The 22,750-nt window shown below is 46.0% G+C and overlaps 1 protein-coding gene across 1 annotated transcript in view; it reads left to right on the forward strand.

Annotated features, from left to right (window-relative positions):
• The first annotated feature begins 9,360 nt into the window (after positions 1 to 9,360).
• The window catches only part of midn (midnolin), an 18,174-nt gene continuing 4,784 nt past the window's right edge, over positions 9,361 to 22,750 (forward strand). The window contains exons 1-5 of the mRNA XM_084308433.1: positions 9,361 to 9,544; positions 11,836 to 12,064; positions 13,753 to 13,840; positions 14,036 to 14,173; positions 19,682 to 19,792. Coding sequence (XP_084164559.1) covers positions 9,469 to 9,544; positions 11,836 to 12,064; positions 13,753 to 13,840; positions 14,036 to 14,173; positions 19,682 to 19,792 — 642 coding nt within the window. The 5' untranslated portion in view covers positions 9,361 to 9,468. The remainder of the gene's footprint in view (positions 9,545 to 11,835; positions 12,065 to 13,752; positions 13,841 to 14,035; positions 14,174 to 19,681; positions 19,793 to 22,750) is intronic.

Below are 22,750 nucleotides of genomic sequence, written 5' to 3' on the forward strand. Positions count from 1 at the left end.
CTCTTTTTTTTTTTTCCTTCATTGCACGTTTTGCATATTTCTTTCACTCCGTCTCTGAGGCGGAGCGGCTCTGACACTCTTTCTCTCTGGCACGTTGTCTGCTATGGTGTGTAAAAACTGTTGAGCCAGAGATGTGTCATCAATCATCTGTGCTGTGAGCAGAGAGGCTGCTGGGAGCCGAGGAGGGCAGGCAAGACTTCAAACACAGCTCCATCTGCAGGTGTGGGATCAGAGCCCTGTTTCAGACCACCGCCCTTTCATTGCTCTCCATTTAACCCCCCCCCCCCCCCCCCGTCTCAGTTATTCAGTTACCCCCTCCTCCACACACACCACCACTGTTTCAGCTTTACAACCCCTGCCCTCAATCCCTTCCTCAAATCTACCACCAGCTACACCCCAGATCTGCCACTAACTACTGACAGTTTCTCCTAATGTAGCACCTGGTAGGTGTGGGGACGTCAGAGCGGAACAGAAAGCTTATCACCACTGCTGCACATTCATCTCTTTCATCCCCTGCCCACCAGCCACCCCACCCCTTATTGTCCCCCAGTTTCTATCTCACAGTCTCAAGAGGACTCTATAATCACTACTAACGCCACCCCCAATTCCCATCCACACCCTTTCGATCTTTGACTCCACTTTTCCCCTCTAACAGTCCATATCCATTTGACACCTAAGGCTACTCTGTTTACCAGACACCAACAGCAGCGGCCCTGCCACTTCTCCCACGCCACGACACCCCCGGCTGTAGAGGGCCAGAGCTGGGAATCTCCACAGGTAGTCAAAAACACCCGGCAACCAAAGGGAATGTCTCTCTCCTTTGAATACCCTCCTTATAGTTTCAATATTATAATGTACAACGAGCGAGAGCCTTTTGATGATCTCACCTCAGATTCATTTCACACCTCGTCTTTGAACAAACAAGGTAGCAGACAACCAGATGTCTGATTTATGACGCAGAGTGATTTTCTGCCTTCAGTCAAACAGGTGTAAAAGCTTGACTCACAACTGAACCATGGATCGACTTCACAGTGGAGTCTCGAAGACTTGATCATCTCTGTGTCCTTGCGTGTCCGGGTGTATGTGACTGACTGTGTATGTGTGTGTGTGTTTCTGTGCCTGTGTCGAGTACCTCTGTGTTGCAACCTCATATGCGCTAACCATTCCGTGGCACCAGGTAGAAACGCAGCGTGCCTTCGGACCGCACGCGTTAGCGACCATCTAATAATAATGCAGGACGTCTTTAGGGGGTCTTTATTCGGCATGCAACGAACTGGACATGCAATTGGAGCGGCACACACACACCGGGATACACACACACACACATTGTCTTTTTCTCAGTCGCCGATGCGATTGAGTCTCTGCACACAATGTGTGTTTGTGTCATTATGTAAAAGTATATGCGTGCATCTTATTACATGTCAGCTTCCTATAGAACATAGAGCCCCAGTGGCCTGTGTCGGGCTGGGCGAGGCGAGACCGCCCCACGCACCACGCGAAGAGTGATTCAGGAGGAAACTGTGGCAGGAGCACCACGGCAGGGCAGCTGAGCGCTTCGGGCACGGCTCATCTTTCTCCTGAGGCAGAGGGCGGCCCACTGGTGACTTTGATGGATAGGAATGCTGCTCACCCACACACACACACATATACGCCCACACATGTCCCACGCACTCAATCTCACACACACACACACACGCGCATGCGCACGCCCATGCACACGCAAACACAGCTCTGTCACACCAGATCTGATATCCAATGTGAAATGTTTACGACCCGCCTACACTCCTTTCCTCCCTTGTCAATAAGCTCTTCCCAGAAGTATGTGTGATGTATTATCATGTAGCCGGCTGCATATGGGGGTTGTATTATCATGTAGACGGCTGCATATGGGGGTTGTTCCAGTATTCTCCATCACCAGTTTATTCAAGTGTATCCCACTACAGCTATTATGATTCTACACATACTGAAACATTTAACTTATTCGACTATATAATGATACATTTGCACATTATTACATTGAGGCAGGATTTCATTTACTTAATAATCCTACATTGCAATTTGTCACACAAACGGATATGATTGATTTCATTGTACGTGTAACAAGGTTGAAACCATGTAGTGGTCACCCCATTGGCGTAGAAACTCACTTCTAAGTTAAATACCCTCCACTTCGCCACCTGAATTGGACCCTTTTCAGGTGGTGGAGTGGATAAGACATATATTTAACATACCGTGGTCACATGGTGCCGGTGAGAGGAGGGTTTGCGGCTCGATGCCGTAGGTGGACTGTAGGTGCCGAGCGCAAAGTGCCTGCTAGTACCTAGTGACCACCGCTGTGCAATGACGTAGCCACAGCGGTTGAACCATAATGTCAGTGATACACTGGGCACCTTTTCAGGTCACTCTGACGGACAAGACTTCGATCGCTGCTTCGATCCCATAGGAACATATTGTAGTCTGGAAACATTCAACTTTCAAAAACAATAGAGTTTTGAACCAGCGCCTGTCTAACTCCGCTCCCTGTTGCCGGGAGTGTTGAGTGTCTACGTGGCCTCAGGGAGCACCACCCTATGAGAACCTGGGAAACACGGAATAGAAAACCAAATATATGGGATAGACACGTATGAAACAGTGGAAGCGAGTTTCTACTGATTAGCTAAACCTGAGTGACCACAGATGTCCCAAAACATCTTATCCCTGACACCTTATATTTACTAACAATACACAGGGGGTATGGCCATTGCTTCAACACACACACACACACACACACACACCTACACACACACACACACACACACACACACACACCTACACACACACACACACACACACACACACACACACACACACACACACACACACACACACACACACACACACACACACACACACACACACACACACACGCACACACACACACACGCACACACATCAGCACCACCACCGCCACCATATATACATGATGACGGCATGGCGCAATCACAACATGACTAATCAAATGTAATGTGTTGTGTGTCTATCAAAAACATAGAGGGTTGTTGTTTCAACCCGCGGTCTAAATCAGGCGAACAAAGTCAGGGTGATTTGTATGACCTCAGCTGTGTGGACAGACAGGCATGCAGGCAGGAACGACACTCGCTTGACGAGAGAAGAACTTCATTCTCTTTTGGAGTCAGAGTGACAAACATCAGGGCCCAATAGCTTCCTCTTGGGATGGGGGTGGGGGGTGGTAGATATTGCTCCAAAATCAAGCTACATTTTTTATGGGGAGAAAATGGGCATGGCCATTTTCAAAGAAGTCCCTCGACCTCTCACCTAAATATATCTGAATGAAAATGGATTCATTGGAACCACACAAGTCTCCTATTTGTACCCATGACCAATTTTAAGCTAATAAAATAACAAATAGTTATTTTCACCATTTAAAAAAAAACATGTTCAACTGTAAAATATCCTGTCTCCAGTAGGCTACATATATTTGTCACAACTCTTTGATAACCACATTTGAGGGATCCTTGATAAAAATGTGTGTGAATATCAGCAGATACATTGATATCAGTTTTTTTTACTCCCAAATATCGGAATCTGCATCAGTCCCAAAAATCGAGTTATCGTCAGGCTCTGGTCTGTTCTCAGTCTTGAACCCACGGGACCTTGTATGTCTGCCAGCGTGACAGACAGATGGCTTAGCTATCAAACCAGCTCATTCAACAGTGCCCTCTTGTATTAGACAACGGGTTGCGTTTCAACCTCGAGCAGTGAGTTTAACCAACGTATTCAACTCTGTTCCACTCTCTGAGTCAGCATCTCCAAGAGAGAAGCGGCGAGAGAAAGAGAGAGACAGACAAAGAGAGAGAGGAGGAGAGACAAAGAGAGAGAGACAGACAGATAGAGGGGGGAGAGAAAGAGAGAGACAGACAAAGAAAGAAAGGGGAAGAGAGAAAGAATGAGAGAAAGAGAGAGAGGGAGAGAGAAAGTGAGAGAGGAAGACAGACAGAGAGAGAGAAAGAGAGATAGTTGCTAAGGCTTAGCAAACACCCACTATCTGATCCACAAGTCTGTAGGAGATAACAGCAGTGGTTTTCACTATGCTCAGTTCTCTCTCTCTCTCTTTTTTCACACACATAAACACAGTGCAGCAGAACACTGATCCTGTTGAAGGTATAATCTGGTACAAGCTATACAGGCTGATTGACCGCATGTATAAACGCACATGAACGCACATAAGAAGATAAGAATAAACTTTATTGTCCCAGAGGGGGAAATTTACTTGGAACATCAGTGCTGCATCATTCTGTGATAACAGTGTAAACTAAGAAGAAACATATATATACAATCATTCATTCATTCATTCATTCATTCATTCATTCATTCATTCATTCATTCAGTTAGTTAGTAAAAAGGACTTCAGACAAATATGACAATACATAGATACATGCAACCATAATTCATAAGTAGGTAAACTCCTTTCAAAAGCTTCAAAAAGCTTCATATTGCACACTGCCCTAATTAAATTACAACAGATTAAGACTTGGACACGAAAGAAAGAGGTGACAGCCCACTGTCAGCACCTCAAAGAAAACAACCTCTAGTATTATTTAGGAGAGCGATGGGAAGGAAGGAGAGCTTGTAGCGGTTGCTCTTATATCTACTTGCTCTGAACCGTCTCCCTGAGGGAAGAACTTCATATTCGCGATAAAGAATATGAGAAGGGTCCTGTAAGATTCTCTGTGCCTGGCTGACCACTGTATACTTTCTCGAAGATTGTGTGTATTGAAGATACAAGATTGTGCGTACATTGTGTGTATTGAGCCTTACTGTATTGTACCCATTCTACAATCTGTTAATACAATTTTCAATCAATCAAATTTGATTGATTGAAATTGTTATTAACAGATTGCAGAATGGGTACAATACAGTAAGGCTCAATACACACAATTGTTAAGGGGATGCAGACCAGAGAAAGACTTTCGTCTTGTTTACACCAGGGTCCCCCATTTTCAATTCATAATGAATTGTAAGTAGGGTGCAACTAGCACCGTGCAATCCATTCTTTGTGGATCTAGCCCCAAGTCTAGTGTTTCCGGTCATCTTCATTGCTGCTTTCACTAGCCTTTCAAGCTTCGACTTACACTGTACTGTGAGTGTACCAAACCACGCTGCCATCCCATATCTCATCAGGCTGTCTAGTGGTCAGCCAGGCACAGAGAACGTACGCACGCACGCACGCACACGCACACACACACACACACACACACACACACACACACACACACACACACACACACACACACACACACACACACACACACCTACACGCACGCACACACACACACACCTACACGCGCGCACACACACACACACACATACACACACACACACACACACACACACACACACACACACACACACACACACACACACACACACACACACACACACACACACACACACACATAAGAGGATGAGTCAGTTATCAGACAGTGTAATAGTATGCTGGTGTAAGAGTATGAGTGTCCTCAGAACAGTGGCGAGGAGGCAGGTTTTATCCGACAGACAGTCTGTCTGTCCTGCTCCAGAGGCAGGAGAAACAGTTCTCGGCTGAGATGTTGGCATTTACCAGGGGGGTGGGTGGGGCTGGGGGGTGAGGGACGGGTGGTAGATACATTCTTCTCAGACATGTCACACCATATCTCTTACAGCCTCATCATTAATGTGATGAGTAACACACGTATCATGAGCCACACAACACAAGCATAACACTAAGGACAGTAGCTACATCTTGTATGTGCGTCATTGAGCATTTGGAAAAGTGCTATATAAATCCAATGTATTATTATTATTATTATTATTATTATTATTATTATTATTATTATTATTATTATTATTATTATTATTATTATTATTATTATTATTATTATTATTATTATTATTATTATTATTATTATTATTATTATTATTATTATTATTATTATTATTATTATTATTATTATTATTATTATTATTATTATTATCATGAATGCCTATTGATTGTTGAATTGGCCCTAAAAAGGTCAGATTTGTAAAATGGTACAAATAGCATTTAGAGCAAATACAGTATATTGTACATTAATGCCTATATGTTTGATTGATGAATATGCATTCAAAAAGTGTTGAATTCTGATTTATAAGGTGTTATAAACGGCAATTAGAGGTCGGTTAAGTTAGTCTTCCAGACTTAATCTTTTGTATTTGCTACAAACAAAGACCTGTCGTGTTGTGATTCCTGGCCATTTGTAACTTTCTTCACCTGCAGAGCTGAGGCTACCAGTCAAGTTGTGTTTATCCAGGTGCCCGGTATCCATGCAGCCCGTTGCCCGGTGATGACGTGTTCCTCACTCTCGTCAAAGAACTGGCAACACCCCTGTGTAAAGAGTTCACTTCATTGACATTTAGTTAAGGTCGTAAATCAAAGTGACGTGATTTTTCATATCGTTTAAACTTTTTTATTTAATTTAATTGTGTATATTGGATTTCTTGTATAGATAACCATAGCCACACTGACACGGTTGACGCTCGCAACGCTTCCCAAAGGTCAGTGAATACCACGATCACAACACCAGAGGGAGCTCCACAAATCATGTTAAACCCAGATTCGGCTCAAACAAGGGACTAAACACGTTTCGCAATTATGCCACATCAATGTGGAACGCCCTACCCAAAGCTGTAAAGGAATGTGAATCACTACCCACTTTCAAAAGCACTCTCAAAGAACACCTATGGGAGACTGCAATTCGAAACTGGCCCCTGTATTCCATGTACAGTTTTGCTTGTTTGTACAGTGTCCCCCCCCCCCCACCCACCCTCCTCCAATGTACAGTTTTTACGTCAAATGTATATACTCTCTTTTCTGGACTCTTTTTGTATCGCAAACAGTACTGTATTTGCAAATCTGGTATGTCATAAATGTAGCAGTACTGTCTATCTGTATGTCATGTATGTCATATATGTCCTGATGAATTGAAAATGGGGGACCCTGATGTAATTAAGCATTACATCACGCGCAGGAGTGGTTTGTGAACAATAAACCATGCCTAGGGGTGGTCGTTAGGCCCGAGGCGCAACCGAGGGTCGTTAGACCCCCCTAGGCATGGTTTATTGTTCACAAATCACGACTGCAAGTGGTGTAATGCTTTTATACAACTGCCACATTCATCCAACCTTATTGCTATACAATAAACACACATTAATCGAAGATTTATTGAAAAAACCATCCGCCAGAAAAAGTAGTTCCCACAACAGCAAAAAAGAGAAATTGCCTCCATGTGGAAGCAGCTCGGAAGTGCATCCAACCAACTAACACATCCAACTGTGTGTTATTGGAATCCAACTGCCTTTCAACTAAGACATCCAACCAACTAACATATCCAACTGTCTTTCAACTAAGACATCCAACAAACTAACACATCCAACTGTCTTTCAACTAAGACATCCAACCAACTAACACATCCAACTGCCTTTCAACTAAGACATCCAACCAACTAACACATCCAACTTTTCTTTAGTTTTTTATTATGAAGTTAGTGGTTGTTATTGGAATGATTGATTGATTGATTGAAAATTGTATTACCAGATGCAGAATGGGTACAATACAGTACGGCTCAATACACACAATTGTTAAGGGGATGCAGACCTACTTTCTATAGAACTTCATTCTTAGATGCTTCTATAGAAAGTAGGTAAAACAAATTAAAAAGTTTTCTTTGCCCTATAGGAAAAAAAAGTTTTCTTCGCCCTATTTTTTTATTTATTTTTTAAACTTAACCAGTTGGAAACCAAGCGTACAGTAATAAAATTAGCAATCAATCAATCAATCAACTCAATAGGCCATGCTCACTTAGAACAGCGCAGCACCCAGCTCTCTCTCAGTCTGACTATCCCCCGCGTTGCAGACAGGAGTGTGTGTGTGTGTGTGCTGTGTGTGTGTGTGTGTGTGTGTGTGTGTGTGTGTGTGTGTGTGTGTGTGTGTGTGTGTGTGTGTGTGTGTGTGCGTGTGTGTGTGTGTGTGTGTGTGGGGGTGTGTGGGGGTGTGTGGGGGTGGGTGGAGACTGAGCCAGCGTCGGACAGTGTGAGAGTGAGGGCTGCAGTCAGAGAGAAGGAAAAAGAAATTGAAAAAAAATTGAAAATTAATCAATCAATCAATCCGCGATTTTTCTTTTGTTACACAATGATTCATGACCCATAGATTACACAATCCAACATTGTGTAAGAGACTAAGACATTCGCCGTGACAGAATCGCTTGATATTTAGTCGTTATCAACATATCCATTTGTTAAAGATTATTGTCCGCCATCTTGTTTTTGCCGACGGAGTGATCCTGGCGGAGTGATGTGATTCGGTTGTGGGCGGGTCCTGGGACCAGAAGCGTAGAATGGTCTCAATACATACGTGTAAATGGACTGTTTCAGCCAATCAGAATCGAGAAATTTGCATGCCGTTGTATAAACAAGAAGAAAGTCTTTCTCTGGTCTGCATCCCCTTAACAATTGTGTGTATTGAGCTGTACTGTATTGTACCCATTCTGCAATCTGTTAATAAAGTTTTCAATCAATCAATCAATCAATCAACAATCCCTCGTGGCGCTAGTAATAAAGCAGGGCACACATTTTTTCCGAGTGGAGAGCATCATTTGCGCTGCGGGCCTGCGACTATAGGAAAACATATGGCATGAGGAATTCCAACCTTGGGCTACCTTAAATCACATGCTGACATTACAAGAACCCTAGCTACTCTCCACCCATATCCTAGAGAGGGTTTAGTTTAAGAGGTCTCTCACACCTCTCAAGGTGCGCTTGTACCAGGACACACACCGGTGACTAGACGTCACACACCGGAGAACAGAACCGCGACCGTGCGTCCGGTCGATCCTCGGCAACTCGTAAAGTCGGACATATCCGATTTGACCTCCGGGAAGTTGCACTGAACGGCCAAGTGGTAAATATCACAGTGTCAGTGGTCAACTTGGGCAAGTTCCATGATAACCAAGATTCTACTACGAGTTGTGACGTCTGACTGACCCTTCACCTTTTGTGGTGTACTGTAAACACTTTCGACTTTGTTTATCAACATGGGACATCATGAGATATCATCAGAAATATGATGCTGCTGACATGCTGGGGATTCCTAAAAATCCAAAAAAAGAAATGTTGACCAATCTGCTGTCTTGGCTTGTTGCATCTGATTGGTGCTGCTGACTTATATGACCCAACTGGCGCACTGAACGCAATCACCTCGTATGTTTGGTCAGCTGATAAAACTCCGACTTTACTATCACCTGCCGAACGCGACTGAAGGAGCCCACACCGCAGCAGACACTGGAGAGAGACGCACAGACTTGACAGAGTACTAACATCTCATCTTCTGGATAACTGCTCTATTTGGATACAACACTAAGGGGTTTCCTCCTCGCCGTTTGAGAACACGTTTACATGCCAAAGCTGGGGAAACGTATCGCAACATCAAACAACGTTACGCGAAGCTTTACAGTTGTCGCCACAATAATTGGTAAGCATATACTTTGGCATCAAGTCATCATAGTGATGATCAAAAATGATTATACTACATTTTCATTTGCTATCCATTTCTCAGTTTGATTCGTTATACTGTTTATACTATTTAAAGTGACAGCTAAGAAAAGAAGACATTTATTTTAGAGCGCGATCTGTTATAGCATGCTGTATAAGTGGTTAATACACGCCTGGAATGTAGTATGTGGACATCGCGGTAATTTACTGGAATCTGATCAGTCGCGGGCGGAATGTGGGCTAATTGTATGCAGTATTCTTACTGGCAGGACGTTCGCACAAAGTAGGTGACGTTTAGGAAAGTACAAGTTACAACATATATGCTACATATATTGTTATATTACACAGTTATGCCCGTTGTTGCTGCTATATTAAGTAGGCTCATTTGAATGTAACCTAAAGTGGACACAACTGAATACAGATCATCTAGCTAGAAGGATTTCCATAAACAATGAGCATGATATTAGTGGATCCCAATTTAATTGATTTTAAATTCTGGGCGGATGCTAACAAATACCTGTACAAAATGCATTGTTGAAACACAGGTGTAAACAAAGCATTTGGAGTTGTGTTCTCTGTAGGTGCGCCTGTTCGCCACCTGGGGGCGATCCAGTATCTTGTTTTTATTCAAGAACCCACAGCGCCATTATAAGCATCAGGCATATTTGGACGAGTTACCCAGCGCACTGATGTCATTATAGCTCCATTTTTAAGTTTCTCCCTCGGGACAATGTGCCTAATGCCCGTGCTCATCTCAACTGAAGTGTTTCAGCTCCTCTGAGAATGGAAAATATTGATGTCTAAACTTGAAAATTCGACTGTCACCTTTTCTGCTTCCAAATGCTTGATGTATGCCTTTTTGTATACCCCCCCCCTCTCTCTCTCTCTCTCTCTCTCTCTCTCTCTCTCTCTCTCTCTCTCTCTCTCTCTCTCTCTCTCTCTCTCTCTCTCTCTCTCTCTCTCTCTCCGTGTGTTTGTGTGTGTCGTGTGTGTGTGTCGTGATGCTGATGAATGGCCACACACACACACACACACACACACACACACACACACACACACCCACACACACACACACACACACACACACACACACACACACATCTGATATTACATTAACAGACACTTCCTGAAGAGAATGCCCCGTGTAATGCGTCATTTACATACCATTCGCGATTACCTTTATACTTTACATACTGCGGAGGTCAGGGGAAATATGGTGACGTCAGCACTAACCTACATCTGCTTAGATTGCGCAACCCACCGGTACGTACAGCAAGGACGCAACACAGAACAAGTCTCATTGTAGATTGTGAAGTGTGATGCCCCTGAACTAAACACAAAACATAGTTTTTGGATTCTCTGCATTTGCTGCTTTATGTCCAAAAAGTGTTATTACTATATGATTAGTGTTATTATTACTATTATTGCAGTGGCCGGTCCTTCGACTATAGGGCCCTGGACTAATGTAATGTTGGGACATGTTTTGTTCTATGCTGTAATGTAGCTATTATGAATGGAATAAACTTGCCTGGCCTCCACGTGGGTGTGGATCTCTTCTTCCTATTGGTGTAGATCAGTAGCGTCCTAAAGGAGCCGTCTTGTGATTGGGCAGCTATCTCGGGGCTGTGGGCGTGTTTCGTGGAAGTGGGATACTTTGTGTGACAATGTTCATTGTCGATTTTTCATTGGAGCTGCCTTGGGCATGAGTGCGCAGCGGAGATCTATAGAGTATTAGCCTGACGAGGCTTTGCAGTTCACATACACACATCCCGTATTGTGTTGTTGTCTAAAAAGCTCGCTACGGTTTTCAAAATCAACAAGAAGGACTTCTAGCATTGTATTTGGCTGCGCAATTCTGTCTCTCAAAGGCATCGGTCCGCGTTCTCGTGCGTAAAACTGAGCGTCCGTGGTCCTTTTTCCTGACAAATACTTCTGTGTTTCTGCCTGGCATTTGTCCATCTATGTAGCATTTCGGCATCTGCAACATTGGTGCGCACACTGGAGAAGGCTAAAAGAACAACAAACATCCAGAAAACCAACACAGCCTTATTGATTTCCCTCGGAATATTCTCATGATCAGGAGAGAACGGACTCCTACCCAGACGCACAGCCAACGGAGACAGGAGGCACCGAGAGAGAGCCCTGAATGCTCGCTTTGACTGGAAGCAGATTCGGCATCAACCAGGGACAGTAGCTAGTGGATCTGCCTCTCGTCAACCAGCTCCTCAAAACCCCCGCTTTGCACGCCTTGTCTCCCTCCTCTGACCACAGGTTATCGAATGGACCAACACCCCAGCGCCCGGAGCTGCACCAGTCGCGGGGCTCCTTCCTGCGAGGCCGTTCCGAGTGAGCCCTCCATGAATGTGTACATCCAGTCCACCACCGGCACCCGCTTCGAGCTCTCCTTGCCCCTGGAGGAGACCGTGGAGGGACTCAAGAGGAGGCTCTCGCAGAGACTGAAAGTACCCAAAGAGAGACTCGCCCTTCTACATAAAGAAACGTGAGTAACTCAATACATTTAGCTATATAGGTACACAGTGATTTGTTCGCAGGGATGTATCATATTGTATGATCCTCGCACTTGGTTGACTTCAGAAGCTTTAGGGACGACCTTGGCTGCTTCTGTCAGCATTATATTCAAGGGAACTTACTATTGAACACCAGGGCGCACGGTATTGGAATTACGCATGAATTACGCACGGGGGGGGGGGGGACACACCGGTCACCGCGGAGCAATATTGACGAAACTATCCGCAGTCAGAGACTCGCATCGATTTACCCATCGTTCATTATAAATACTGGACCATGCTAATGCTGTGCGAGAGAGAGAGAGAAATATGCGATACGTTGATGCGTGAAATAGCCAATGTGGACGGATCATACGAGCAAGAATATGTGCCGCACATTATAGCCCATCTTTTTATTTCCACGCAGCTGCAGCAGTTCGTTGTGTGTATAATCTGACCGATGCACTCGTCGTGAGATCATACATTTATTGAAGACGGGGGGAGAGAGAAACATGTTCAGTGACAGGATATGGGGAGATTATGTGATGAAATGTGTCAAACGTTTTGCGGTGGTTGACTATCTGGTTGCTTTTGAGCCAACGTGACGCTTTTAGTTTCAGTAGAGGCGCATAATGCTCCTCGCACGGTTCCTTCACCGCGGGCCCAGTCTTTTAGCCGCTATACTATTCAGTGAACAATGGACATAGTTAAACAACGCCTTTTACTGTTTATTTTTATTTGATTAATAATAATAAAATAAACGGAATCTATAATGTTACCCGGTTTTCAAATGAAGGATACTTTGTTTGCCTATGGGATAACAATGGATCGGGTGGTGGTGTGTTAAAATAAAGGGGGAGGGGGGGGGGGCTTTATCACACGCAAACAACCCAGTCGCATTGTTTTTCGTCCTCGCCCCCCTCTTGTAATCGGCCCAACAAATCGCATCATCATCCCTTAAAACCTGAAACCCCACATTTAATCCCTCTCTCTCTCTCTCCAAATGGTCGACCTACAGTAATTCTAAGTGATGAGTGCCTTTGTTCAGTTGCATAGGGAGACATTTGGGTCAACCCTAACAGCAGTTATAGGCAACAAGAACAAACAGGAGGCAATGTGAGTGACTATCATTGTGGGACAAATGCCCCCCATGCTCTGCCCCTACCAATAAGAGATCACTGGTCATTGTTAAACGGACTCATGCACGGTGCACGTATTATGCTCTGCCTCTTACACCACAGGTCTGCAGTTCACTGAACAACAATACATATGAAGGCTACTGTCTTAAATATTTATATAGCTTTAAAAGTTGATGCTTTTCTTTCAGCTCTTACTTCCTGTTGTCATCCTTCAAAATGTTCCTTAAAATTCAAAAAAAAAAAAAAAAACACTTCCCTCCACTTAGGCATGTGTGTGTGTCAGCAATGTCAAATATCCGCTGTGAACACTTGTCAAGCTCCACTATACTTGAAAATTGAAATATGACATATGACAGCGCAATCAATATTTCTCTTTTCAGGGAGCTTTTTCGCCTCCCGGCTTTTTTCAAACTAGTTTTGAAGTCTGTCTCCCCCCCCCCCCCCCCCCCCCCTTTGCTGAAAAGGGGTTGAGTGTCTGAAGTGAGGAGGTATTGTCAACATGGTCTAATTATGCTGTTCTACCCCTCACCCTCACCCTGCAGGCGACTGAGTTCGGGAAAACTCCAGGATCTGGGGATCTCAGATGGGAGCAAGTTAACACTTGTTCCAACGGTTGAAGCTGGCTTAATGGTAAGGCTCACCACACTCTAGAGACCTCTGTTTAATGTTAATGTCAATGTAAATGTTTAGTTGTAAGGGATAGTCGGCTGGGGCCCGGGTTATAATATTATTATTATTATCATTATCATATCCATGCAGAGATGCAGATCATTATATTGAGTTTATGTTTTCTTGATTTCTATCCTCGTTATCTCTGTAATACAGTCTCAAGCATCAAGACCTGAGCAGTCCGTAATGCAAGCCTTGGAGAGCCTAACAGAGACTCAGGTAAGAGACGACTCTCTCAGTGCTGCTGTTTACACAACCCTGGAGGAAATAACGGCGCGATGTGTCGCCGTGGAGGCAATTTAAGACACGTTGTGTGTGTTTTGCAGGGAGGTTGAGGCACTGGATAGAGTTTATACAGAGAAAATCCCAGATAAGGGAAAGAGAGAGAGAGAGGCCTCTTTGCATGACTAATTTCACCCTCTTAAACAAGCCAAGCTCGACAGCCGGCGTGATATAATAAGCAGCAACACCCTCTCGTATCCTAGTAACATCTGTGCTTGTGTCTCACTGTGTGTGAATGTGAAGCTAGAGCAGGCTAACCCGGGCTTAACCCAGGTTGATTACAAGTTGAGATGACCGGCACATTCAACATTCACCTCCACCATGAAGATTAAACAATTTCTCCCTGCTGTTTATCCCTTTCTCATTTTCTCTGTTTCTCTCGTTCTCTTGTCCTTAAAACATATGCTTGCGCACGCATGCACATTATGAGCATGGGCGCACATGCATACACACAGTATCCACCACAGGGAGTTAAGTAAGTAAATGAGCAGGTTTCCAGGAAGTACACTGTGGCTGCACACAGATACAGCGTAGTCACACTCACTCATAATCAGAGGACTGGGTTGTCAAGACGTGAGCATTCTCAGTCAATATTAGCATAGAGTTCCTGGAAGCATAGCACACGCAGCCGTGCCTAGAACAGACCCTATACGATAATGTGGTAAATGCTGTGTGTGGTGACTCCATAAAAAAAGGATGAAACACACTATCCGCTTGAGTCAGTGTGTGGCGTGACTCACCAATATGATTAATAGTGGAAGTGAAGTGAGGATGGCTCGAGTCGTCCTCTCTTGGCTTGAGATGGAGAGGCGATAAGGCTGACTGCACACAGACAACGGTGCGATGACGTACGAAGCGCTCTGTGCAGCCGACAAACTGACTCAGGTTGACTTCCTCTGTTGGGTAACCTTGAGATGTGCGTAAACGGCCGTGCAGATGTTCTACTAACTGATGTTGAAAAGGCACAAGATGGCGAAATTGGACACTGCTAGCTGTTATTACTGCAGTGTGTCATTTCACTTCATTGACGCAGCGATGCTTAAACTCAGAAGAATTTGTCGGGGGAGTGACACATTTTTGTCTCGAAATGTTGTTAAGAGCGTGTGGGTTGTTTGGTAGATATGGGATTGCGGCTCAGTATGGCTTCCTTCCCTGCTGATATTTTTATGGTGCAAATTCTGGCCTGATAGTGTATGCATGAGCACAGCATGCTTCCCGTAGCAGTGACAGCAGGTGAGCAAACGTGTGTACGCGTGTGTCTGTGTGTATATGTCACAGTCAGGGAAGGAAATTAACAAGAGCTTGGGCCAGAAAATTAACCTGAAATAGGGATTACAGTTGTCAAAAAAGGAAAATGGCAGCTTATTGTATTCTTACTGGATTTCCAACCTCAGATTTTGTGTATATTTATTTTCTTAAAGACAATTCTTGATTAAATTAATTAACTAACTATCTATCTATCTGCCTGCCTGCATGTTTCTGTCTTTCACTTCCTGCCTGTTTCCCAGTTTCTGTTGTTCACTTCCTGCCTCTCCCAGTTTCTGTCTTTCACTTCCTTTTTTCCCCACGCGGCCAAACACGCTCTGATGTCTGAATCAGAGGCCTAGAGGGTTCCTTGTTGTTTCTCAAGAAAGGCCCACTGTACTGTACACTTCCTGTTCCTGAGTCATGGCCCTGGCCCACTGTAGCAATAGTAAGAATAGGGGAAGTGTGAATAGTTGGAATAGTATTGGATGAATGTCAGGGCAAAAGGGTCAAATAAAGGCACAACGCTGCTTTAGTGTGTTTTTATCTCTGGGAAATTGATTCCTCTTTATAATTCATGAGTCAGAAAGGGATGATATAGATTGTGGAGAGATTACGGATCCGAGGTAAGATTAGGAAATGGGAACGCTCACTTCCTCTCTTCCCAACTCTGGGGGCTATCAAAAATCAATCAATGCACTTAGCTCTTAAAAGTGTCTGATAGGATAACCGATATGCCCGTACGTACGCCCCAAAAATAGCTGCAGTGAGATGTGGGGTGGTGTGTGCTAGCTGTGGTAGCATTAGAGAAGTGAGCCTGTGCCCCTTGATCCCCACGCACCAACCCCCCACACACACACTCACACACGCTCACACACATACACACCCTTCCATCCGCCCTTTAGTTATGTGAGGTCTCTGGTTTGGAGATCAAGTGTAATGCCAGGAAGGGCCGTGTATGTTCATAAGCGGGCGGATCACCTCATCTCGTCTCCTCTATAGCGGGACTCGGAGGCTAACACTATCTGCTAGCCGGCTGAGCCTGAGAGAGGGCTATTTCAGACTTCTGTGGAATGGGGAGAGATAGAAAGTGTTTTATGGAAAGGGAGCCCTGGCAATTATTGGAATGGGATCTTTTTTTTTCTTCTCCTATTCGCGCCCTCCTCGCCCCCTTCTCCTCCTCCTTCCTCCTCCCTCCTCTCTCGCTTCTGCTTAACAGCTCTACCAGGGGCCTATAATTTGAATGTGCTGCGGTTTGCAAGTCTGGCTGACTGAGCCGCGCGGAGCTGCTTTGCTTTGACCGCAGTAGCTGGCTTCTATAGGGAGGACGACGCGGCCTGTGCCTTCATTCCTCCTCTGGCGTCTCTCGCTGGAGCTTTTCTCGTGACAAGTAGGCTGTATTAAGCCACTAACTCCTGACAGCCCATCAAAACAGTTGTATTTTCTACTCTCTCCTCTCCATTCTGTCTGCCAAGTGGAGGCGGTGTGTACGGTACCACTTACATATGCATCACACACACACGCACGCACACACGCACGCACACACACACGCACACGCACGCACACACACACACACACGCAGACAGAATTGACAGGGTATATTTAAGAGGATTTCTCCTTCTGCTCGGAGAACGAGGAAAATGCCTGATCCCTGTAGTAAAATAAAATGAATGTTCGTCTACGAGACGAGCATCGCGGGGAATTGAAAGTGATATTTACTGTTTTTTTTGGTACCATATGTAGGCAATGACATCAGCCTCGCCGCCTATTGATCTGTTATTTGACAGAAAGAGGGGGGATTATGTGTCTCTCTCTGCACACAGGGACTATTTGCTCATTGATGCACATTGATGTTAGAATGAAAGCCAGGCAGGCAGGCATCACCCTAACCATCCCCCACTGCCCTTCCCCCTCCCCAGCCCCCTCTTTGTTCCTGTCTTAAAGCATGAACACCAAACCTGCCCAGCTGACAAACCCTCTAACACAAAACAATGATTGAGGGTCAATGTTTAAGTTTGGCTCTCTCTCTCGCCCCCATGACCCCCCCCCCCCCCAATACGCCTATACAGAGGCCTTGGTTCTACCCAATTGACTGCAGCTACAGCGGCGTGTACCGGTTTCAAAATCAATGCATGGCCCAGCTGGAGTGAGGCTTGGCAGGCTGCAGATTGACATATTTTTGCCTTGAAGAGGAACGCAGATCGCCTAGGGAGGAGGTGGTGTGTGTTGCTGTGGAATACATTGTGTGTTTTAGACGCACATTAACATTCTGGATGTACCGGCTAATGTCACGGTTAAGGTTGTAGACAGAATATAGTGCTTATATAATATCCATTTTCATATCCACGTTTTTACAGTAAAGGGAATGTTGTGAGTGTTACCATGGAAACAGAAGTCACAGTGAACGGGATAAGGCGTTGTTCTCAGTGTCCCGGATATTATCCACATAATCCTCATAGTCCGGATATTGGATTATCCTCAAATATTCCAAATAATAACACAATACTAATATGCATGTAGAGACACCCATAATTGTTACACGTTCTACCTCATTGTACCCGCTCCCTCGATTCCCCCTTAACTCCTCACGACTGCCCCCCCTCCTTCAGCCTCCTCCTGTACTGCACTGTCTTCCTCCTCCTCATCCTATGCCTCTTCCAGGAATCACAGTCCTCAATAAGTCACAGCGCTTGTCATTGTGCCTGGAAGCAGGCCAATGCAAACCGGTGGGATCTAACAGCCTGCGAGGAGTCGACCTCTAGGTCACCCTTTCCTCAGCTCCACCCACTCTGCCTCCCTCAGGGGGGTATTGCGACGGGCTAAGGAGGTGGAGGAGGGAGAGGTGGATAGAGACACAGGGGACATACATACATATATATATGCACAAGTTGCATTACCTGTTCCAATTTCCTCGTTGAGTCAGAGAGGGCGTTGTTTACAGGCCGCTCTGTGTTTGTTGCGTGTGCGCACAAGATGTTCTGTAGGTTGAGAGGACGTTCGGAAGGATGAGTGTGCAGATGCTCGCGTGACTCAGGGATGAGGGGATGGTCGAGCGGAGGGAGGGGGCGTCGGATGGATCCTGGTAAATAGTACAGGGGAACAAAAGGTCACCGCTGAGAAACCATGCCGTCACATCGGAGTGACGAGGCCCCGCCTCAGCCTCGCGGCTTTATGGGAACTACTCAGACACACGTTATATAGGTCATATATATATATATATATATATATATATATATATATGTGTGTGTGTGTGTGTAAAGCAGCTCAATGCCGTTGGTCAATATGTTTCTTTTTCCAGTCCTGCACTCTGTACCCACCTTATCTAGGTGCTACTTAATCAGGCAGATGGGTCACCACTGGAAATCATTGCACAGTAATTGTATTGAGGATTTGGGAGTGGAAGGAATTGAAAAATGACTGGAGTCGTCCCGGTTGGTCAATATCAGAGAATCATCCCCTTTCTGCCCGCTCCCCCTCCTCCAGCATTGGAATGAAGGCTTTTTATATGCGTGCTTAAAAGGAAAGGGGGTCTTTGGTGCTTTGGAATGGTAATATGTGCCTTTTTGTTACCTAAATGGGAAGCTACAGAAATTAATCATAGAATCACTAGAATGTGTAAATCAATTTGTGTGGTGTGTGGAGTGAAAGACAAAAGTGATCTAAAGGCCCATTCAGGACCCACTCATGTAAATCCGGGTCGTGAAACTTTAATAAGCTGACGGTGGGAGTATTTGTGCACCTTTGTGGTGCTTAACCCTTTCACTACCAAATGGGTAACCCTTTCACTGCGACAATACAGAAGGTTAACCCTTTCACTGCCACATGGCAAATGGTTAACCCTTTCACAACCACACTACATAAAGTTAACCCTTTCACTACCACACTACAGACGGTTAACCGAAGGGGTTAAAGAGACTGCGGGGTGGGGGATGTGGTGGGGGCAATCAAGGTGTGTTGTTTGAGCAATAAAGACATATAGATGGATTTTTATGGAGATTTTCATTGTTCTGCCTTGCGTTGTCATGCATTTTACATGTGTCTGCTATGTCTTCTGTGTGTTTCCCCATGCAGTCTGGTGACCAGGGGGAAGTCTTGTGTGTACTGTTGTTGACTATATTTGAGCCGTGACTGTCATTGTTTTTCCGTCTCTGGGATTCTCTGTGATCCCCTTTGTGATGTCAGTAGTGGGCACCGTGACGGCTCTAATGCCCGGGAGGACAGGCGGCTAGCTAGGATATCACATGTGGTCTGATGGACCCCTGGTCTGGCAATTAGGAGCACGTGCTCCAGGGCCAGAGGGCTCTGAGGGCCGAGGCTCAGTCTCTGCCACCACCGACTCCGATGATCCAGGTCCATTTAGTCGTCCTAGAAAAAACACAGAAGGGTGTAAGAGAATGTGTTTCAGTGCCTTCTTCGAGGACGATTTCCGCTCCCTTCTTTTCTCTCTCTCTCTCTCTCTCTCTCTCTCTCTCTCTCTCTCTCTCTCTCTCTCTCTCTCTCTCTCTCTCTCTCTCTCTCTCTCTCTCTCTCTCTCTCTCTCTCCACACCCTACTGGTCATTATCCAGTCTCTAAACTAGGCGTGATTATGTTCATTTGGAATGACAGCCTGGCTGGCACGTCTTAGTTTTATGTTCTCTGTGATTATTTCTGGGAGAGAGAGGGAGAATGGACTGTGCCTCAGATGTTATTCCACTGTCCAGTTGTTGTCGATGATAATGATGATGATGTTGTTTCGTGCATCTCCATATTTCTCTGGCTGGTTGTAACGAGAGATTGTTTGTTATTAAAGACCCTCCCCCTCTCTCCCATTCACACATGCATACGCACACTCACACACAGACACACACATACATGCATGCACACACACACACACACACACACACACACACACACACACACACACACACACACACACACACACACACACACACACACACACACACACACACAAAGTACACACTTTACAAACGGGCGCATGCCTTCATGTGTGTGTGTGTGTGTGTGTGTGTGTGTGTGTGTGTGTGTGTGTGCTCGCTCACACATGTGTGTGTGTGTGTGTGTGTGTGTGCTCGCTCACGCATGTGTGTGTGTGTGTGTGTGTGTGTGTGTGTGTGTGTGTGTCCGGCATCACAAGCCTTGGTCAGAATGTATTAATCAGTGAGTATCAAAGGCCTCTGCCTCACTGGAGTGGTTCTAACAGAGGGGGTGCGGGAGCCGTCTTACTGCTTGCGACGAGCTCAAAGCGTCTTGATGATGGCTGTGTGGTTCTGTGCTGGTGCAGTGTATGAGGAGAAAGACCACTAGAATGGCAAAGTTCATAATGCTCGTGTTCACTGACATGTGCCTGACATGAGCATTATGAATGTTGTCATTCCTACTTTATCTCTTCACTCAGCTGATCAAATTCAGAAATGGCCAGATGGTCCTCGCGGGCGCTGCTCTTTCTCCCTCTTCTTTCTCCTCTGCCTCCATTTCTTATCGGGGGCAGTGAGCAGCATTAACAGACGCCTATCTCTCTTGACAAGCCCTTTGAAGAGCGCCAGCCATGCTTTTAGGATTTGGGGGGGCATGATGCAAGCCATTGATTTTTCCCCTCTCCTCTTTCGAGAGCCTGTTGTTGGGTCTTTAGCGTGTGGTGTGCAAGTGTGTGTGTGTGTGTGTTCTACACAGAAACTGTATCAATAGTGTCCTGGTGCGATCAAAACATCTAGTGGATAGGCAGATTAATACACAGAGTCTGATAGGTGACCAGCCTGCATGGATACGGCTGAACGAGAGCAATTCCTCCTCTAAAGCTTTCCCTCCCATTCCTCCAGCCTCTCTCTCCTCCCGCACAAAGCTTGCTCAGTTGTTCATGAATGTCAGCTCAGTGCTGCTTCCAGCTCTCTCCCTCGCCCCCCCCCCCCCCCCCTCCCTCCCTCAAGTCTCTTTTCAACGTCTCTTCCTCTCTCTCCTTATCTCTCTCCCTCTCTCTCCCCTTAGTTCGCTTAGTGTGCAAAGGAAGAACGACTGCAAATGAGTTCCTTGAACCACAGGGACCCCAATAAATAAAACTGTCAGCCAGAGATGTTGATGGGGGGGAAAAAGAGGGAAGGACCCACAGGCACACTCTCACTGAATATTTCATCACCCTCCTCCTCCTCCTCCACCACTCTGACACCCTACCCCCATCTCCCGCATCCCCCATCCCCCTCCGCATCCTCGCTCTACTCCCCTCCCCTCGCGCCACCCCTCCTTCCCGTGGCCGCCCCCCCTTATCATATTCTCCCCCCGTCGTCGTCGTCACTGCATAGCAACTGAAGTCCGCTGCAAAACAAAATGCCACCCCGGTCCCCAACAACCAAAACAAAATGGCAGATGGGGGGGGGGTGGGGGGGGGGGGGGGGGGGGGGGCGTCTCTGGGGTCAGGTTGAAAGAGGGATGGCGGGCGGCGGTGATGATGAAGTGGCAGCGCCCGCATCACACGCTGAATGGAGTCCTCATGCCGTGAGGCTGCCTGCGTCTCGTCTGTGTAACACAATCCCCTTTGGTTTTATGACAAATACACACCTTGTTCTCACGGTGCGACTATAACATCCTCTCTGCCTCGTCCCTCTGCATACCGCTGGTGCTGCCGCATCAGGAGCAGAACAATGAAGGGTCGCTCTTTCTCTCTCTCTGTCTGTTTTAACACAACAAAACCAGGGGCCCTCCCTCTAGTCTGGCTCTGTCTCTCTCATCTCACTCTCTCAAGCCACGACAAACGGCACCAGAGTTGTCTTTTGTAAAAGGCTTGGAATTTGTCAAGAGTGCTATAGGAGGAGAAAGGTGGAGAAAGAATTGTGGATGTGGAAGAAAGAGGAGGAGGAGGAGGCGGATAGGGACTGTAGACTCGAGAGACGACGAGCCCAAGAGGCTCTCGCTCTTTTGTTTGCCTGTGAGGTTCCAGAGAGCTCTATCTGCTGTTTGTCCTGACGTCAACGCTAGCCAGCCACACTGGCTGTCTTGGCCGTCCTCCTGAGAGCAGACAGGCATGTTTGGACTGGAGCAGAGCTGCTAGCCGCCAGGACCTCTGGGAATCATCCGCTAGCTAGCTCTCCTGCTCCACAACCCCCAACATCACCCCCCCTCCTCTCTCTCTCTCTCTCTCTCATCTCTCTCTCTCTCTCTCTCTCTCTCTCTCTCTCTCTCTCTTGCTGTTACACGATCACTCTTGCCAATCTAGCCTCTGCAGGCAGGCCAGGGCAGTATCATCACCCCCCCCACAGTCCCCCACCCCCAGGAAACAGGCCCTATTTCAGGTGTTCCACTCCAAAGCCCCCGGCTCCGCAGCTACGCAAGCTGTCCGCCCTCCTTTTCAGTCG

The sequence above is a fragment of the Notolepis coatsorum genome (assembly GCF_963971535.1).
Source record: "Notolepis coatsorum genome assembly, chromosome: 2".
Taxonomy (NCBI): Eukaryota; Metazoa; Chordata; class Actinopteri; order Aulopiformes; family Paralepididae; genus Notolepis; species Notolepis coatsorum.